Source organism: Juglans microcarpa x Juglans regia, chromosome 2S, assembly GCF_004785595.1.
Source record: "Juglans microcarpa x Juglans regia isolate MS1-56 chromosome 2S, Jm3101_v1.0, whole genome shotgun sequence".
Classification (NCBI taxonomy): domain Eukaryota; kingdom Viridiplantae; phylum Streptophyta; class Magnoliopsida; order Fagales; family Juglandaceae; genus Juglans; species Juglans microcarpa x Juglans regia.
In genome coordinates this window covers 34,361,818-34,382,990 of record NC_054597.1, presented here as the reverse complement: position 1 = coordinate 34,382,990, position 21,173 = coordinate 34,361,818, and the positions used below count along the sequence as shown (strand labels likewise).

At 35.9% G+C, this 21,173-nt stretch overlaps 1 protein-coding gene, 1 non-coding gene and 1 pseudogene across 3 annotated transcripts; 1 reads left to right on the top strand and 2 right to left on the bottom strand.

Moving 5' to 3' along the window:
- Positions 1 to 4,642: 4,642 nt before the first annotated feature.
- LOC121251752 (protein NOI4) lies at positions 4,643 to 7,768 on the bottom strand. Of its 2 annotated transcripts, none has more exons than XM_041151094.1 (3): positions 7,515 to 7,768; positions 6,159 to 6,341; positions 4,643 to 4,945 (listed from the first exon to the last, which is right to left on the bottom strand). In XM_041151094.1, the coding sequence occupies exons 1-3, from the start codon at positions 7,518 to 7,520 to the stop codon at positions 4,898 to 4,900; spliced, it is 237 nt and encodes a 78-aa protein (XP_041007028.1). In that variant the 5' UTR covers positions 7,521 to 7,768; the 3' UTR covers positions 4,643 to 4,897. The 2 variants fall into 2 exon arrangements, with proteins under 2 accessions (XP_041007028.1, XP_041007029.1); XM_041151095.1 differs by having other exon boundaries at positions 4,643 to 4,942.
- A 6,351-nt stretch (positions 7,769 to 14,119) lies between these two features.
- On the bottom strand, positions 14,120 to 21,159 carry LOC121253604 (annotated as a pseudogene).
- On the top strand, positions 18,900 to 19,006 carry LOC121253759. The gene has a single exon (XR_005938478.1). It is a non-coding gene; the product is annotated as a small nucleolar RNA R71 (small nucleolar RNA).
- Positions 21,160 to 21,173: the final 14 nt, after the last annotated feature.

Sequence of the window (21,173 nt, the reverse complement as noted above, 5' to 3'; positions counted from 1 at the left end):
GTTGGTAGAAGAAGGACTTCTGGTGTTCTTAGTTTTAATATCTTTGAGTTTTATTTATGTCTTGAGTTTAGTAAGATTTATGAAAGATTTAGTTGGTTTGTTATGACTATCGGGAGGTTATGGACCCCTTTGATTTATTATTATTGCATTAAAAATTGTGTGGAGTTTGTAATGAGATTATTGAGAAGATTTGAGATTGTTTTCATTTATGAAGTTTTTTTTGGAGTTTATTCTTTGGATGTGTTGGGAGATATGTTTATGAGTGACAAGTAGAAATTCTCCAAGTCACCCGGATTTGGGGCGTTACAGCTCGAGCGAAGTTTAGGTAGAGAGTTCGCTCAACGCTTGCCCGAGCAAATATCAGAGAGTTCACTTGATACCTTACTGAAGCAAATAACGTGATAATTGAAGAAAAGTTCCACTTCAAAATAGTTAGCCTCCAATAAAATCCGACTACGTCATCTATCCTATGCTACATACAATGAGACTCATCACATCCCATTGCCTAAAATAAATAAACAACACTCCCAAATTCCATTGCTCCAATTGGAACTTCTGCGAGAAAACAATACTTTCTCGTCCTTCCCCACGCCTCCCATAGTATGCGAGGCCATCTCCAAGTGTTAGGAAGTTGTAGTGGACAAAAATGAGAACTAAAATGGTGGGAAGGTCATACACTTTCCAGTGTTTCAAGCTCTTTCAACGTTGGGTTTTTACCATCAAAACCCAGGTGCAGGACAAGAATCTTTTAATAAAGCTAATTTAGAGAAGGTAGTCAGAGCCGAACCGCATCCAAAAGAAGCACCATTAAATGAAAGGGGGCAAAATAATAATCCTCCCAAATTGTATACAGGTAGCTCTAGATTTTCCTTGTTCCATTTTGGTGGGCCTGTTGCTCTTTCAAATGAGTGTAAACCAGATCAGATTGCTCGGAAAGAAGGGATTATTGGGAATTTCTCTAAAGAATATCCAATAGATTATGTCGAGAGTGATCGTTCTTCAAATAAGAAAGAGAGTATGATGGAAGAATACAACTTGTTTGTGGCAAGAAGCGTTATAAGGTTTTCATTTTTCTAATATAGTAATGAGAAGGTGTGAGGTGGCAGTTGAGTATTTTAGTACTCATCTTCTTCTTTGGAAATGGCTTTGGGTACTTTGTAATTCGCAGAACAGTAATCTTCAGAAATTCCAGTTTTTACTTGTCGTATCCTTAATTGTTTGTTATCCCATTTCTCCTCATTGTTTTTCCTAATGTAGAGAGAGAGAGAGAGAGAGATATAAGGGATTCAAGAGTGCATAATGTTTGAAGAGTTTTGTACGTGAAGTTAGTCCTTTTTCCCCATTAATGAAGGATTTGTTGGCACAAATCATTTTCATTTTATTCTGGTGCAAGTTTTTTGGATTAGTTGCATAAAAATCTTTCCACTTTGTGAGAAGCTTAAACAAGAAGCCCACAATGTCCAAACAAATTATAAAGTTGTAAGGATTTATGCCAGAAATGACCTAGAAAAGATACCGAGAGAGTTGCTATAAAAATCAAACCTTGAGCGCCATGCATAAGTCCTCGATCTTGTGGTGTGTGGTCCTATGGTTAGCCAAATAGAAGGCCTATGTGGAACCTACCCATTGGAGGATTTTTTTTTAGGAAAAACAACACGACCGGCTAGAATTTTTTCTCATTAAAGAATTAGAGTTTCCGTGTAATCCTATAAATATATTTATTATGAACAGTATGGCCGTTTGGAACAATATAATTTCGCCCCATAATGTACTTTGACATTCCTCAATATTGAGGCTATAGAGTCTGCAAGACAAGAAGGAAATAAGCATGACTCGAAATAATGATTCCATAGAAATTCTAGAATATTTTTGTAACCATTTTAGTACAGGTGTCACATTTCCATTAGAAGTTATATTATGTATTGGCTGGTTTGTGTCTATAAAAAGGCACACACACTATGTAATGAATTCAATGAAGAAAGAGGAATACTCACGGCATCACATGTCTCTGTTTTTCCTTGTGTGGCATTTTCACACACAGTTAGCATGCACATCTTTTTTTCAAAGATTCAACATGGTATCAAAGCCTAAAGACTCACGCCTACTTAACCATGTCGACCTCCCTTCCCACCGTTCCTTCCTCCATCACCACCGTTGTCTCCCATTCTGTTACTCTTAAACTCACTCTCGAAAACTACCTACTCTGGAAATTTCAGATAGTTCCATTGCTAAAAGGCCACCAAGTTTCTGGATATGTAGATGGTAGTATTCTTGCTCCCCCACTCATTATTGATAACAAACCCAATCCTGCTCACTCCCAATGGCTCATTCAAGATCAACTCATCATCTCGTCTCTCACTTTCTCTATCTTTGAGTCACTTCTTACTCAAGTTCTTGATTGTTCTACTTCCCGCAACATATGGTCCACTCTTCAAAACCTGTTTTCTTCCCAATATTCTGCTCATATCATGCATACGAAATACCAACTGGCCACATTAAAGAAAGGTTCTAACTCCATGCCTGAGTACTTTAACAAGGCCAAAAATCTTGCATCTTCCCTTGGCGCTACAGGCCACCCTCTCCCCGACTCTGAATTTGTCATTTATCTTTTTACCGGTCTAGGTACAAACTACGAATCTCTAGTCACGAATCTCACTACAGACCCGATCCTATTTCCATCCCTCAAATTTACAGCTATCTCCTAAATCACAAATCTCGTCTCTCTCATCAAGATGGCAGTAAAATGAGGGATCAGTCGCCTAAGTCAGAGAATAAGGCCTCAACTATTGGTTCTCTAATGTATACTAGGGTTTGTACAAGACTAGATATTCTCAGTACAATGAGAGTTAAGAGTTATCTTGCAGATGTGTTGACTGAGGGCACTGCACGTGAGGAACTGAAGTTGAGCACAACTTCAGTTGGTCCTCTAGCTTGAAGATAAGGGTTATGAGTTGCAGAGGTGGAGGATTTCAGTTTTGGGGGCAGATGATGATGTGTTGGTTGTACCAGTCTTCAAGTGGGAGATTTTTGGATTTTTGGATTTTTGGAGTCTGGTTTATTCTTGTGGTGGTCTGATTTGATGACCCGATTTGACAAGGATTCGTTACGATTTTTTAGTGACTTTTAATAAGGCTTGGGCCGATACTCGTTGGGGGCCCCGAGAAACCTTTCGGCCCATTTTGTGACTCAAGAAATGCCAGACAGAACGTTCGCTCGACACTCTCACAATAGGTCGCTAGAGAGAAGCTTAAATAGAGAGTTTACTCAACACTTGCTTTAAGGGATGTGAAAATTAACTGGCAAACCGAAAAACTGGACCAGATCAGCCCGAACCAGTGGAACCGGTTCGGTTTTGGACCGATCTGATCTAGGACCGGTTCCCTTAGTTCCAAAACCGGCCGGTACCAATTCGGTTCCGATTCTATGCTTTTTAGGACCGGACCAAACTGGTTTACTATATTATATATTTTAAATTAATTTTTTTAATATTATATATAATATTTTTTATATTATATATAATTTTTATATATAATATGTAATTATATAAATTATAATTATATATAAAATAATGTTATTATAATTTATAATATATAATTTTAATCTTAAAAATGAAAATTTATTTGATCATATGCTTTAAACATAAAATATATATATTAATAACATTTTATGACCTAATATACATTAGTATATTAATTACATTTCACTTTAATCAATTAGTATACATTAGTATGTTAATTACATTTTATGCCCTAATACTAATATTATTAAAACCGAAAAACGGACCGAACCGGTAAAACCAGATATACCGGTTTAGGAGGGTAATCGGTGTGTAATCAGTTTTCGAAAATGCAAAACCGGTGCATACCGATTCAGTCCTAAATTTTGTCCAAATCCAGACCGGACCGGTCTGGTTACACTCTTACTTGCTTGACATGTTGCTTGATCGAACATCAGACAGAGAGTTCGCTTGAGGTTTGCCCGACACCTCGCTCAAGCAAATAACGCAATAATTGAAAAATTAGGATTTCCATCATATAACCCTATAAATATGTTTATTATGAACAGTATGACTGTCTAGAATAGTGTAATTTCGTCTCACAATATATTTTTATAGTCCTCAAGATAATAAAATATTTTGTAGCTCTATGAAATAGACATGTTGCCGAACCATATAAATTTTTAAGTCGTGTTATTAATTTCTTATTTTACTTTATTTTTTTGCATCGTTTTCACAACAGACAGGGCTTTTATGGTCGAGATAGGAATCAAGTAACTTCGTAAATGGTTTCTGTTAGATCACTGTTCTTTCAGTTGTGGAAACCGCCTGCATGCTTTGCAATTCACTGAGAGGGACACGACCTGTATGTTCTACAATATATAATTAATGTTACCTAAATGTTGTAAAGTCCAAAGACATTAGAAAAATGATATTCACAAGCATTTTAACCCTTATTGTTTTATAATCCGTAATGCAACATCAAATAATTGATAGGCGATAAAAAGAGAAAAAAAAAAAAACTAGCTAATAATTAACTTTCTAACCTTGAATTTTGATAGCAGATGATTGAAAAGGTTATGAAAAACATTACTAAAAGAGAAGTATGATTGAGCCTCATTAGGTATAAGTCCGGAAGTAGTTAGAATAAAACCAAATCCACTCAAATAAAATAAAATTGTAATAGTATCGAGTCATTGAATTTCAATAAAGGAGTGAAGCATCACACCGATAACAATTGGCCAGCATACTCAACATAATACAACACCGTTCTTCACTGAAAGATTCCAGTTAGGATCCATCATAGCTCCTGATACAGCTCCAGTCTTCTAGAATGTATTATGGGCTCAGTACAAAAAGTCGATGTCTTCCTGTTCAAGTTATTATGAGGTAAAAGAAGCCTCATGATTCTGCATAAGCAGATTGTATGCAACAAAACCATTTTTTCTGCTGTAAAAATCAAATTGAAAGCAATACATTAACCCATAAACTTCAAAATGATGGTACCATCAAAGAAATTCCAAGACATCTTTCCTCAAGCATGAACGTATCATTGTCATCCATAACCAGCCTCGGGAGAAAGCCATAAAAATCAATTAGCAGGGCTATCAGTCAGTAGGCAACATGATATATGGTACCATAACAAAAGAAAGATATTAGGTGGAATAGTGGACTTTAGGCAAAAAGTAAGATCAGTATCAGTAACATGACAGCAGCCGTGTGAAGCAAGATGTTGAATCAATTGAAGCTAACTAAAATGTGAGCACAGCTGTTCCACGGACTTGTGGATTTGGATTTTATGTACGAAATAGCAAAAAGAAAGCTTATAGTGCATCAAAAAGAATATTGTTGAGGACTGTGTGTCAAAAACAACATAGAAGTTAAGAATTTGTTGGATCCTTATAGTGCACTTTGGAAATCGGACCCATTAACTAAAAGCAACAGAAACCCACAAAACAACGTTATTTCCATAAAATCATGTATATATCATATACGTTTGACTTTTTACACATAAATAAGTCATTTTATGCATATTAATTCAGATCAAGGATTCACGTTGGTCACATAAATAGGTCCCAAGTGTAAATATTGTAGATTTCCATTGCCTTTAGTCGACAGATGCAAGAAACTTTAAAACCACAGGTTTGATATGATCAATGTAATTATACTTTAGGTTCATTTAAAACTGATGCTAAATATTGCGCATACTGAAAGTATTTCTTCTTTGATAAGTAAGCAAATCGTAAATAATTCTAAAGAAAATTTGGGAGTGAAAAAGGTAATCCCTAGACACGTAATGTGTGAGTTTGAATAATAAGTAGCAGTCTTCAACAAATTCAACATCTATTTTGAGAAATTGACAATATCTTGGCCACAAATCAGGAAATAGTGAAATGCACGATGTAAATTTTACAGCTTTATGCAGGATGTGATATTTAAATTATAACAAAAGAACGTTCTAAAGCAATGGAATATTTTTATGATAATGAAAGTTCAAAGGAACATCTTAAATTGTCAGCCTAAGTACGCAATCCTCCAGCTTTTATTGGGAATTAAGGCATGGCATGACTGTACAAAATGAACAGGCTCAAAGCATAGAATGGATGGAGGGAGAAATCAGACTGTTAACCCAATACAAGAAATATGAAAGATTGCAACGTACAGGATGAGGTTTCCCAAGAACAGATCCGTGCTTATATTTTGATTCATCCTTTGGTGGTGAGTCAACCTTGCCACCTGTCTTTTTCTCATTTCGAGCCTTGTTGAAGATTACAGTGAATCCCTCGGCTGAGGCTGGGTTGTTGACATCCCATTCACCAAACTTTGGCAGAGGTCCACCCCTTCTCTGTGGAGATTCAAAATTTGACCATATGATAGCTAGGACGTACGAGTAATGCAATAAAAAAAATGCAATAGTCTTACACACGCTTGACTCTTGCCGCTTCCATATTAAACAGAGGAAAACCTACTATAACCAACAAAGTCATTGAGATCTAGCTAGGTAGAAAGTGGGTGCTGTACTTCATCACATGCATTAACACAGGGATCCTAATTAAGCTAACCGTATTTTTTAAAACACGTACAAGACAATATCAGAGATGCTTCCAAAAATATTTATAACGGAACATGATATATAACATAAACACATAAAATCAAGAGATCATTGTCAAAGGGAAAGGAAAGAGGCGGAAATTGACCATTATAATCTGTCCAATCCCTGATGTAGGATCTCGATATTGCATAAGATGGAAATTTTTTTTTGATAGACAGTATAATATGGTAATTGCAACATATATATATATATATATTGATGAGTAGTGCTACATATACTTACAGTTTTTACTTACAATTTTACTTACGAGACTCATTTGTTTTCAAATTCAAATTGAATTTCAAATTTCATAATTTACAGCATATCAATAACTAACACGGAGAAATAAGTTTTTTGTAAGTTTTTCTTAAATACAAATAGCATTTTCTATATTGATATGAGTTGGTTCGCTTACATAAAAGAAAAAGTGCCGGAAATACTAAAGATAGTATCACAAAGGTTTGGGGAACCGGTAAAATTATACTAATCACGCAAAGGACAAAGTGAGAACAATAAGGAAGTTGTCCCGGAGAGATAAAACCACAAGCAAAAGCGCAAAGATGATGAAATATTTGCACATTGACATGTAAAAATCAACTCCAAGGTCTAGATCCAAAACCTAGTATTAAGGATGCAATTCCGCGATTGAAAGAACTACGAGAGAACACAAACCCACTAACATATTAAGACGTATAGAAAACAACTTGACAAATAGATCGCCACACATTCTAACAACAAAAATCACAGGTAACATTGTGCATACATTAATTTTCTATCCCCAATCAACATAAAGAGACAATAAAGTTAATTGCAAGCACTGGACGCAGATCAAACATAACGAAACAGACATACGGATCGGTAATTGAAAAAAGGTTATTAAAGAAAGAGAGATTCTTAAAAGTAGATAATTTTGTAGAAATTTGGTACCGCCATGACTGCGATGGAGCGAATTTTCTCGCCTCCTCCTCTAACCTCTTGGCCTTCTGCTCAATGGGTGATCCGTTTGCCTTCCCACAGAAAGAGAGAGAGAGATTTGGTGTGGGGCCAAAGCGATCGGAGCTGACATGATGGGGTGTTATGTTTTGCTATAGATGGAGGACAAAGAGCCAAGAGGGGCATTGACACTGTTGGTTGGGACCACCCGTTTAGTACTTCCAGCGAAGCACACCAACCGCCAAAATACATTCATTCCTTTTTAAGAGGATTAAAAAGCTCAAAAGTTAGTTGGATCCATAAATAGTTTCCTTTTTTTTCTTTTAATAGTCATAAATTTAAGAAAGTGAGAGAAATGAAAACAGCCCGATAAACATTTGGTTCCAAGGGATATTTTTGTACAAACCACTATCCTCCAGAGGCTTTAATCTTAGTCTTACCAAAGCTTGAGCAATTTTAATTTCACCATTGTACCTTGTTTGGAAATTTAACCAGACTTACTTTGTAGCATTAAGGTGTTGTTGAAAGCATTTGGCATAAAAATAACTTTGTTCTATAAATGATTATGTTATAAGGGAATGCTCGAAAAATGAGATGAGATTAAAATTTTATAAATAATAGTAAGATAATTTGTGAATAATAATAATATAGTTTGAGTTAAGTAGGTGTGCTACCTGCACCTTACGGGGCAGGGTAGTCCTCTACTCGCCCCTCGCCCCGCATAGGCAGGAGTGGAGTTTTCACCCCTAGATCCCGCCCCCGCAATTTCAGGAGCGGGATACCCCACCCCGGTGCCAGGGGCAAGGCAAGACCTCTTACCCCACCCCCCGCCCACTTCAATTATTACCTACAACCCACTAGATTCAAAAATTATTCATGGATCCAAAAGTGATCAAAAACACATTTTGGACTCAAATTATAAATTTAAATTTATAAATATGACTATAATTTAAAAACTATATAGTTTTAAAATTTTCTAGTACATATTTTAGGATTTACCAAGGCAATACAAGAGTCACATATTACTCAAGTGTGAGATTTATATTTTCAAAGCAATCTATAAAAGAGTCACCCTATTACACTACAACTTACACAACGTAATAAGTAACAATTATACTTAAAACATATTACTATTACTATATTTATATATAGTAAAGACGGGGGATGGGGAGGGGGTGGGGCCGTACCACCCCCTGCCTCCACATGTGCTGGCGGGGTTGCCTGGCCCCACTTCTAGAATTAAATATTTATTGAGTTTTGAAAAATGAGAGAGAAACATTTGAATAAAAACTATTATAAAATCAAAATATTGTTAAAGTAGAATTTATTAATATTATTTTTGTTTTGGGATTTGAAAAAGTTTAATTGTTTTTTTTTTAAATTTGAAAAAGTTGTAATGATTAGTTTTAAAAAGTTGTAATAATTAGTTTGAAAGTGTTTATATTTGAATGATGTTTGGGAATGAGATAAAATGAAATGAGATGAGATGAAATGTGATAAGATGGAAATTGTTTCCAGACAAATAAACTGTAAACATGAGTGCATATTTTGTTCAGGGGAGGTGCTGCAGCCCTTCTAATTATTACAAGTTTCACAAATTTCTACACATTAAATAAACAATTCAACTTTTTTAAATTTCAAAACAAAAATAATATTAAAAAAATATCTTCTAACAATATTTTATTCAACTTTCATCTCAACTCATCTCATCTCATCTCAAAAAACAAACAAGGCCAACTATGTTTAATTGGCAAGCACATTTCAACTCATCTCAAATCAATCATTGATAAAACCTACTACTTTTTTAACTTCTTATAAAAAATGAAACTCATCTCAACCTACTTTATACATTCAAACACAAATCTCAATATATTTAAATTCAAACACATCTCAACAGGACCCACAAAATATTACTATTCATAGATCATATAAGATTATTTCAACATCCAAATGCTATCTTAGATGATAGTTTAGAAAACATCCAGCTTGAAGTGGTTGTCCCATCATGCCCCGTTTGGATATTAGAAGTGTTTCATCTCGTTTCATCTCATTTTATCATCACAACTTTTCTAAATTTTCACATAAAATATAATAAACAATTCAACTTTTTCAAATATCAAATTAATAATAATAATATTAAAAAATAATATTCTAATAATATTTTATTCAACTTTTAACTTTCATCTCATCTTAATTCATTATCTAAACCGCAACTCTATCCATCAGAATTAACTTAACCCACCTTTATTTATTGATTTATCGAAGCAATCAGCATCGAACACCAAAATAGGCTCTCCAATTAATGCACATTGCACGCCAAACCACACAATTAAGGATATGTTTAGATCTCAATATCATCTCAATCTATCTCAAATTAATTATTGAAAAAATCACTACTTTTTTAATTTTTTATAAAAAGTTAAACTCAGATCAATCTATTTTATACATTCAAACACATATTTCAATTTATTTATATTGAAACACGTCTTAATAGGATTCATAAAATATTACTATTCACATATCAATTTAAATTATCTAAGATCACCTCAGCATTAAAAAAAATTAAAGATTCATAGAGAGAGATTAGAAATATTAATTATATTCCTGTTATGATCACACTTCGGGTTTATTCTAGAAAAAGCATATGAAAGAAACAGTAATAAAATTTCTAATTTCAAACGGCAAGTAAACGTGAGGAATAAAAAAAATAAAAATGACAAAAGTAAATCAGACCTCTCTCTTTCTCTTTCTTTTTTTTCAAAATCTTTTCTTTTTCTTCAATTTCTTCTTTCTCGTCTCTCTTTTTTTCCTTGTTTTTTTTTTCTGGGATCAATTATTTTGTGGCTGGTTCTATGTTTTTTGTCTAAGATTTTTAAATAGATCCATTTGTTGGATAAGTTATTTTTTTTTCTTTCTTCATACACTAGTCCGTTATCCATATATAGATTTTATCTCAAGCATCTTTGTGAGAGCAAAATTTTCATTCTTCCCATTATTCTTATTTTTATTTGTAGGATGTTGATTTAGTGTGTATGTTGTGGGTTAACAACTTACCGCCAAAGCATAAAAAGAAGAAAGAAAAATAATAATTGAAATTTGTATAGAATGGTGGTGGTCTCCAATCTCGTGGAGAACAGGCTACCAGAAAAAAGAAGTCGAGAGAAAGAAAGAGGAAGAAAGCGAGCAGATTAAAAAAGCAGTGACGAGAAAGAAAGAGGAAGAAAACAAGAAGATGAAAAAAGAAGTGGGAGGAAGAAAAGAAAAGAGTGTGACCCAACTGTCAGACGATTGCATTTCGACTGCACACACCAATTGTATATAGAGTTCTTCAATTTCCAAACATCGCGCTTTGATGCCAACAGAGTTTCATCTTTCACGAGAAGCTACCAACTTCATATTCTGCCTGAAGCACGCAAAGCTAGCCACCATTAACCAGGTGAAGTAATTAAGGCCGATGAGGATAAACCAATTATTTAAAAAGCTCTCATTCAGGCATCGCGAGTGGGAAAGAAATGGCAATCCTATGCGGGATTACCTAACATGAAAAAGGCTTATACAAGCTCTACTACCAGGGCAGAGGCGCCGCCTCCTGATCAGCTTTTAATTTTGACTTCCAAGCGTAGAAGCTGTCAAAGTAATACAAGGGTAAATCCCAAGATCGAATTCACATGGACAATGAAAATTTAGCAAACATTTCATTTTCGCAAGACAACATATTACCGTTTAGAGTGACACGAAAGTTTAAAATGACAAGAAAAGATTAAACTAAATGAGCTAGCAATGAACAAAAAATAATAAAAAGAAAAGAAGAATAAATTTTAGAACTTAACCGCTAACTATATTCACATCTAAATGGGGCTATTTACTAAGAGAGAGTGGAATGAATTATGAGTGAGATTTTCGGAATGATCAAACATAAGTAAAGCTGAAAATAAAAGTGAATCTATTTTTCTTTTTCTAAAATTGCTAAGAATCGAGATTTAAAGAAAATGTGCGGAAGTTGACGTAAACTTGTAAGAAACAATTAAACAAATACTTGGGATGCAATTTTCACCCACTAATTTGGTGATGGATTTATTTCTTTTTTCATTTTCTTTCAACCATTCTCTCATTCCTAGAGATCATGATCGGATAATATAGCAATAAACCACAATTTTTATTTTAATAAAACTACTTGATGAATTATACGACAATCATAGAAAAATGAAAGAAAAACATCAAAGTCATGTTACTTGTTCAAGTATCAATTGTGCCTTACGTCTACAATTGATCTAAACCAAGAACAAAGAACTCTAATCTTTTCTAGATGCACATTGAAATATAATCCATCAAGTTAATCATCAAAAGCACTAAATGTTGAAGAGAATCCAATCCCAAATAGTCATGGGTTACTCATTGAATCTCAAGCTGAAAATCTAGCCTATCATCTCTAGATTAACAAAATGTTCAAGAAGATTAAAATCCAACATCACTAATTACTGTTTTTAAGGAAAATAACCGAATGAAAATATACTGTATCCCTTAAAGATGCTGAAATCCGAAACTAAAGAAGAACAAAAACTTGCGGAAATAAAAAGGTGAAACCGAAAGAAAAAAATTGTGCCCCGAAAAACACAGATGAAATCCAAAAATAATATCACCCCACGGCGCACCAAAAATTCCTTTCTTTTTATACTCTGCGTTTTGCCTCTCCAGCACAGGTTTGCATTTGCGTTTTGAGCTCCTCTTCGTGCGTTTCATCTCTGCGTGAATGCGTCCCTGCTGCTGTGCGTTTCGTCTCTGTTGCTGTGCGTTTCGTCTCTGCCCCCGCGTTCCACTTCGTGCATGCGTGCTGCTGTCCATGTCTGCCCAGCACAGATCCGCGTTCCATGTCTGCAGCCTCGCGTTTTGAGTCCGTGCTGTGAGTGCGTGAGCGGTTCAGCGTGAGCTCGTCTCCAGCCCCTGCGTTCGCGGTGAGTGGGTCTCGCCTCTGCAGTGCGCTTGTTCCCGTTTCTGCAGTTCGCGTCCAGGTCCTGCAGTGCGCGTCTTGCGCTTTCCTCCCCAAGCAGTGCATCTCTTGAGCCGATTGCTTGCCCGCGTGAGCTCTGCTGTTGCGCTAAGCTTCAGTCCCTGAAACTCCCTGCAGTTCCGCATGCGTGAGTGTGCTGTTGCACGGCTTGAGACCAGCTGCTGCCTTCCTCAATTTCTTTCTTTTCTTCTTTTATTTTTTTTTTGATTCCAATCCCTAGCTGCTGTGCTGTTACTGCCATGCTAATTGGGCACTTCCAATAATACCCATATATTTTTAATATCTTTCCCTTAATGCCCTGCAACATTAGTAAAATATCAGAATAAAATTTGGGACATTAAACAGAATTTAACATTGAGTTAAGTATTAAATTTCACTATATAATTAAGTGCTTAATTCATTTTTTGATTAAACAAATCATTCATTTTAGCAACTTAATCATGTAATTTTTAACACTTTATCACACCCCCAACTAGCTTTTTGCTAGTCTCTAGCAAATAATGCGATGAAAAAAATATTGTAGGATCCAAGAATGAGATACTAAACTCAAAAATCTCTATAAAAGATCAATCATATTGAAATCATGGGCATTAGAATATAGTCAAGTCTAGTTTTAGCTCAACACAAAAGCTTATAAAATTCTCAAGAGCTCAAACAAGGGAAATGTACTTAAGCTGAAGATCTTTGAGTGCACCAAGTGTGTGACAGATTTCTATTTGTTAGTTTCAAGATTTCTCACAATAGTTTCACCCTAACAACTTTTTCAAGAAAAACCAAAAGGTCTTCACTCCAATTCAAAACCATTACATTAGCGGCTTTCACGCTATCACACTTTGAAAGACCCTTTTTTTTTTTTTTTTATAGATCCCGGTGATAGGCAGCCTTTTCCAACATACTTGCACAACTTTTTTTTTTTTTTTGTGCATGATCTCTAGCCTGCCCCTTTTCTCATGTGCTTTTACAACCTTTCTTTTTTTTTTTTTTTTTTTTTTTTTTCATCACACTTTTCCTAAGCTATTAAGATATGGTTCATTGTAGTTCTTGCTAGTTGCTTAGAAGAAACTACTGATTGTCATCAAACAAACCACAAAAAGTATCTGCTTGTGTCAATTAAGGTCATCAATCAATAGCTTTGAAGTAACTTTCCCAAGTTTGAGTTGCTAAGACATATCATAAGGTCAAGTGTCAAACTTAAAACCAACCAATGGGAATTAGTGTAGCCCAAAACTGCAACTATCTGATCTTAAGTAGAGAAGTGTGAAAATAATAGCTTGGTGGCAACAAAAATTCAGACCCCACAATTATTAATCCTGAGAGACTAATGGTAGAAGGCTCTCTTACCCCCCAACTAAAAATGGGCAGTGTCCTCAATGCAAATCATGAATAAAACGAGGGATGAAAGAAAATAGGGTCGAAGGAAAATACCTGAGATGGCTGAAAGGATTGTGAACGTAAAAATGAAACCATAAAAGAATAAACAGTGCTGAACCTGAAAAGATATACTAAAGAAAAAGAAAAAAAAAAAACATAGAACTGAAACAAATAAAAACAGAAAAATAAAAAGGAAAAGAAGAGAAAAGGAAAAAAAAAATCAAAACAAAAATGAGCTAAGGACCATGAGAATAAGTGGGATCTTCCAAGGAATGGAAGTATCCTCATGTGAAAGTTTTGCCAAAAAATGTTTAAGTTGTTGGCCATTAACTTTGAAAGTGTTTCCATTTTGAGGATTAGTAATCTCAACAGCTCCATATGGAAACACAGCCTTAACTACATAAGGCCCACTCCACCTCGATCTTAATTTGCCTAGAAATAGATGGAGGCGGGAATTGTAAAGTAAGACTTGCTCATTGGGCTCAAAATCCTTTCTTTGGATGTGCTTGTCATGTAATACCTTCATGCGTTCCTTTGACAATTTGGAATTGTCATATGCATCTCGCCTAAGCTCATCCAATTCTGAAATCTGAAATTTTCTCACAGAACCAGCATGGTCAATAGAAAAATTAAATTATTTAATAGCCCAATATGCCTTATGTTCAAGCTCAACGGGAAGATGACATGCCTTTCCATATACCAAGCGATAAGGAGACATGTTAAGAGAGGTTTTAAAGGCTGTCCTATAAGCCCAAAGTGCATCAGTAAGCCTTAAAGACCAATCTTTCCTGTTGGGGTTGACTGTTTTTTCTAAGATGTGCTTAAGTTCCCTATTAGCTAATTCAACTTGCCCATTCGTTTGTGAGTGATATGGAGTGGAAATTTTATGGTGTATACCATATTTTTTCATGAGGGCAGCAAATGGTTTGTTGCAAAAATGAGTTCCATTATCACTAATAATAGCTCTAGGCATGCCAAATCTAGCAAAAATGTTTTCTTTCAAAAACTTAAGCACAATCTTATGGTCATTTGTTTTACATGGAATGGCTTCAACCCATTTAGAAACATAATCAACAGCCACGAGGATATACAAATAACCAAAAGAAGATGGAAATGGCCCCATAAAATCAATCCCCCAACAATAAAAAATCTCAATGACCAAAATGGGTTGTAAAGGCATCATGTTTCTCTTAGTGATCGTGCCTAGTTTTTGACATGGCTCACAAGTTTTGCAAAAATCATACGCATCTTTAAACATACGTGGCTAATAAAACCCACTTTGTAAAATTTTTGCAACGGTTTTATTTGCAGAAAAGTGCCCCCCACAAGCCTCATTATGACAAAAAGAAAGAACAGCTTGTATCTCATGATCAGGCATACATTTCCTTATGATCTGGTCAGAACAATATTTAAACAAGTAAGGATCATCATAAAAGAATGACTTCACCCCATGCTTGATTTTTCGTATGTCTTGAGCACTCCAATGGGGTGGAGTTTGTCCTGTCACCAAAAAATTAACAATGTCAGCAAACCAAGGTAAATTTTCAACTGACATTAATTGTTCATCAGGAAAAGAGTCAAGGATAGGGATAGTGTGATCCTTTTCAGCAAATGTAAGCCGAGACAAATGGTCGGCAACTACGTTTTCTGCACCCTTCTTGTCTTTGATGATAAGGTCAAATTCTTGTAGAAGAAAAATCCATCTGATTAACCGTGGTTTAGCATCCTTCTTCGACAATAAGTACTTTAATGCTGCATGGTCAGTGAAAACAACCACAGGAGAACCAAAAATATAAGTTCGAAACTTGTCTAATGCAAAAACTACAGCAAGCAATTCCTTTTCAGTGGTAGAATAATTTCTTTGGGCTCCATTTAAAGTTCTACTTGCATAAGAAATGACATGTGGGAACTTATTTTTACGCTGTCCAAGGACAGCTCCTATGGCTACATCACTAGCATCACACATTATCTCAAAAGGAATAGACCAAACAGGGGGCTACATGATAGGGGCTGTGGTGAGCAAAATTTTCAGCTTATCAAAAGCATCTTGACAAGAAGAGGTCCATTCAAAAGCAACATTATGCACAAGTAACTCACACAAGGGTTTAGAGATAGAACTAAAATTTTGAATGAATGGCCTATAAAACCCAGCATGCCCAAGAAATGATCTGATTTCTTTCACTGTTTTGGGTATAGGAAGCTTGGAAATAAGTTCAATCTTAGCTTTATCAACCTCAGTACCTCTTGATGAGACTATGTGACCAAGAACTATGCCTTGTTGAACCATGAAATGACACTTTTCTCAATTGAGAAGCAAATGCTTCTCTTCACACCTGGCTAAAACAGCTTGTAAGTTAGTCAAACATGTATCAAAAGAACTGCCAAACACTGAAAAATCATCCATGAATATTTCCAAACAGTTTTCAATCATGTCGCTGAAAATACTAAGCATACATCTTTGGAAAGTAGCTGGTGCATTACATAGTCCAAAAGGCATTCTTCTAAATGCAAAAGTGCCAAACGGGCAAGTAAAAGTTGTTTTCTCTTGATCTTCGGGGGCTATTTCTATTTGGTAAAAACCAGAATATCCATCAAGAAAGCAATAGAAATCATGACCCGCAACTTTTTCTAGCACTTGATCGAGAAATGGCAAAGGGAAATGATCTTTCCTAGTGGCGGCATTCAACTTCCTATAATCTATACACATTCGCCAACCAGTAGAAATCCTAGTAGGAATCAGTTCATCTTTCTCATTTCTCACAATGGTAAGCCCAGATTTTTTTGGTATTACATGAATGGGACTTACCCACTTGCTGTCCGCAATAGGGTATATGATTCCCACGTCAAGTAATTTCAAAATTTCTGTTTTTACCACCTCTTTCATGGTAGGATTTAATCTCCTTTGCATCTCCCTAGAGACTTTAGCATTTTCTTCTAAATAAATCCTATGTGTGCACACAAGAGGATTTATACCTTTTATATCTGCGATTTTCCACCCAATGGCACATTTGTGTTGCTTTAAGACTTCCATCAATTTCCCTTCTTGGTCATGAGAGAGTTGGGCTGAAATCACCACTGGGAAGGTGCTGTCCGGTCCCAGAAATGCATATTTCAAGTCACTTGGCAATGGCTTCAGCTCTAGTATTGGAACTTCATGTGCTGTCAACGGTGGGAGTTGCTCAATCTTTGGCCTCCATTTAGTCTCCAATTTATTTTCTGCAATAAAAACATGAGAAACATCAATGGGGGTGTCATCAGTGAGGAGTTCACAAAAATTTTCTAACTCAAACAGCAGGTTAATGGGCTGGTATGCCAAATAAGTCTCCTCCTCAAGGATGCTTTCCAACAAATTCACTTCTTGTACATCTTCCAAGTCTTGAGGTTGCCTACAAATATTGAAAATGTTTAGTTCAAGGGTCATGTTCCCAAAACTCAGCTTTAAAACACCACTCCTACAATTTATTAATGCATTTGAAGTAGCAAGAAAATGTCTCCCAAGAATCACAGGAGCTTGAAAAGAAGATTTTGGTGTCAAGTGAACATCCAACACAACAAAATCAACGGGATAAAAGAATTTATCCACTTGAACCAAGACATCCTCAACAACTCCTCTTGGCATTTTAATAGACCTATCCGCTAGTTGTAAAATGATAGGAGTTGGTTTTAATTCCCCCAAACCAAGTTGCTCATAAACATTATAAGGCAGTAAATTCACACTTGAACCAAGATCTAACAATGCTTGACCAATTTTTGAACTTCCTATAACACAAGCAATTGTTGGTGAACCGGGATCTTTATATTTTGGTGGGGTATTGCTCTGAATTATGGCACTGACCTGCTCAGTAAGAAAAGCTTTCTTTTGCACATTTAATTTTATTTTAACCGTACACAAATCTTTTAGAAACTTAGCATATGCAGGAATTTGTTGAATAGCATCCAACAAAGGGATATTAATCCTCACATGCTTGAATATTTCTAAAATTTCAGATTGGTGTTTGTCTTTGTGCAGAGGAACCAATCTTTGAGGAAAAGGAGCAGGTACAGGACATGAAATCTTTTCAGTTTCAGTTTCATTTTGTTCAAACTCACCATTTTCAGCCTCATTTTGTACAGGTTTAGAGACCTTACCAGCCTTGTCTGAACCTTGAGCCGGAATGTTCACCACCCTACCATTTCTCAAAGTGGTGACCGCCTTCACTTGCCTCACATTTGAACTCTCAACTGCCCCTTGTGGTGGCTGACTTTGTGGATTGGGTTGAGGTTGTGCAGGAAGTTTTCCTTTCTCTTGAGAGCTCCATGCCGTAGTCATCTTTGTAAGTGTGCTCCGAATGTCATTTATCGCTTGAGAGTTTTGATTGTTGATTGTTGCTTGACCTTGCATAAACTGCTGCAAGGTGTTTGACAATTGCTGTACTGTCTCTTCAAATCCCTTCTTTTGAATTGCGAGTTGAGAGGGTCCCGGAGCCAAGGCTGCTGGAGCTACTTGCTGGTCATTCCTCCACCCAAAATTTGGGTGGTTTCTCCATCCTGGATTATAAGAATTAGAATAAGGACCAGAATATGGTTTTTGTATCATATTTACAGCATTAGATTGGTCTAACAATACCTCTTTGAATGCGGGGATCGTGGGACACTCATTAGTTAAATGCCCATGACCCTCACATATGCTACACTTCTCTGAATTTTTATGGAGAGCATGCACTTCATTTACCTTTTTTAATTCCATAGCTTCCATTTTTCTAGACAACAAAGTTAATTTAGCACGCAAATCATCACCTTCTTTCAAAGTATATTTTCCATGACCAGACTCAACTTGCCTAGACCTATCATGCACATCAGTTGTGTCCCAAGATTGAGCATTTTCAGCAAGGTAATCAAAATATTTAAATGCTTCCTCAGGCTCTTTGTCAAAAAATTCTCCATTGCACATGGTTTGTACAAATTGGCGCATTTTAGGTGTCAAACTTTCATAAAAAAAACTTATCAAATGCCAATTTTCATAGCCATGATGAGGACAAGCATTTAAAAGATCTTTGAATCTTTCCCAACTTTGATAAAAAGTTTCAGAATCTTTTTGGGTAAAGTTCATGATTTGTCTTTTAAGTGCATTCGTCCTATGTATTGGAAAGAATTTCTTCAAAAATTCAGTTTGCATTTCTTGCCATGTGCCTATGGTTCTAGGTCTCAATGAATTTAGTCATGTTTTAGCCTTATCCTTCAAAGAAAATGGAAACAACTTTAGTCTAATAACCTCCTCAGTGCAAGTCCGGTCCATGAATGTAAAACAAACCTCTTCAAACTCTTTGATATGAAGGTAAGGATTCTCGGAATCTATGCCATGAAAATGTGGAATTAATGGAATCATTCCAGGTTTGAAGTTAAAGGCATTTGCATTCAAAGGTTGGATTATACATGAAGGTGTGCTAGTTCTGACAGGTTGTAAATAATCTCTAAGTGTCTTATTCTGATTCACTACTTCCCGATCATGATTCTCATTTTCAGCCATGGTACTATTAGTGTCAGAAGATGACTCAAGAGAAAGTGATGCTGAGGTAAAAGATGCTTGTGATTCTGTCCTAACCAACCGAGAAGTTTGGTCCCTAGTCCAACCAGTCATACAAACAAGAACAGAAAATAAAAGAGAATGCAAAATAAACACAAAAAAAAATAAAGTAAAATAAAATAAAGAAAAATGTCACCCAAACTGTGAAGAGGTTCACAGCACTACAAACGTCTTCTCAACAATATGAGAATGCTCTGATAAACACCAGTTGTCCCCGGCAACGGTGCCAAAAACTTGATCAGCTTTTAATTTTGACTTCCAAGCGTAGAAGCTGTCAAAGTAATACAAGGGTAAATCCCAACATCGAATTCACAGGGACAATGAGAATTTAGCAAACATTTCATTTTCGCAAGACAACATATTACCGTTTGGAGTGACACGAAAGTTTAAAATGACAAGAAAAGATTAAACTAAATGAGCTAGCAATGAACAAAAAATAATAAAAAGAAAAGAAGAATAAATTTTAGAACTTAACCGCTAACTATATTCACATCTAAATGGGGCTATTTACTAAGAGAGAGTGGAATGGATTATGAGTGAGATTTTCGGAATGATCAAACATATGTAAAGCTGAAAATAAAAGTGAATCTATTTTTCTTTTTCTAAAATTGCTAAGAATCGAGATTTAAAGAAAATGTGCGGAAGTTGACGTAAACTTGTAAGAAACAATTAACAAACACTTGGGATGCAATTTTCACCCACTAATTTGGTGATGGATTTATTTCTTTTTTCATTTTCTTTCAACCATTCTCTCATTCCTCGAGATCATGATCGGATAATATAGCAATAAACCACAATTTTTATTTTAATAAAACTACTTGACGAATTATACGACAATCATAGAAAAATGAAAGAAAAACATCAAAGTCATGTTACTTGTTCAAGTATCAATTGTGCCAACGTCTACAATTGATCTAAACCAAGAACAAAGAACTCTAATATTTTCTAGATGCACATTGAAATATAATCCATCAAGTTAATCATCAAAAGCACTAAATGTTGAAGAGAATCCAATCCCAAATAGTCATGGGTTACTCATTGAATCTCAAGCTGAAAATCTAGCCTATCATCTCTAGATTAACAAAATGTTCAAGAAGATTAAAATCCAACATCACTAATTACTGTTTTTAAGGAAAATAACCGAATGAAAATATACTGTATCCCTTAAAGATGCTGAAATCCGAAACTAAAAGAAGAACAAAAACTTGCGGAAATAAAAAGGTGAAACCGAAAGAAAAAAATTGTGCCCCGAAAAACACAGATGAAATCCAAAAATAATATCACCCCACGGCGCACCAAAAATTCCTTTCTTTTTATACTCTGCGTTTTGCCTCTCCAGCACAGGTTTGCATTTGCGTTTTGAGCTCCTCTTCGTGCGTTTCATCTCTGCGTGAATGCGTCCCTGCTGCTGTGCGTTTCGTCTCTGTTGCTGTGCGTTTCGTCTCTGCCCCCGCGTTCCACTTCGTGCATGCGTGCTGCTGTCCATGTCTGCCCAGCACAGATCCGCGTTCCATGTCTGCAGCCTCGCGTTTTGAGTCCGTGCTGTGAGTGCGTGAGCGGTTCAGCGTGAGCTCGTCTCCAGCCCCTGCGTTCGCGGTGAGTGGGTCTCGCCTCTGCAGTGCGCTTGTTCCCGTTTCTGCAGTTCGCGTCCAGGTCCTGCAGTGCGCGTCTTGCGCTTTCCTCCCCAAGCAGTGCATCTCTTGAGCCGATT

Coding starts and splice junctions, on each gene's coding strand:
- LOC121251752 (XM_041151094.1), bottom strand. Junction 4,946..6,158: donor TTCTTGGGAAACCTCATCCT/GTACGTTGCAAT, acceptor TGATTTTTACAG/CAGAAAAAATGGTTTTGTTG.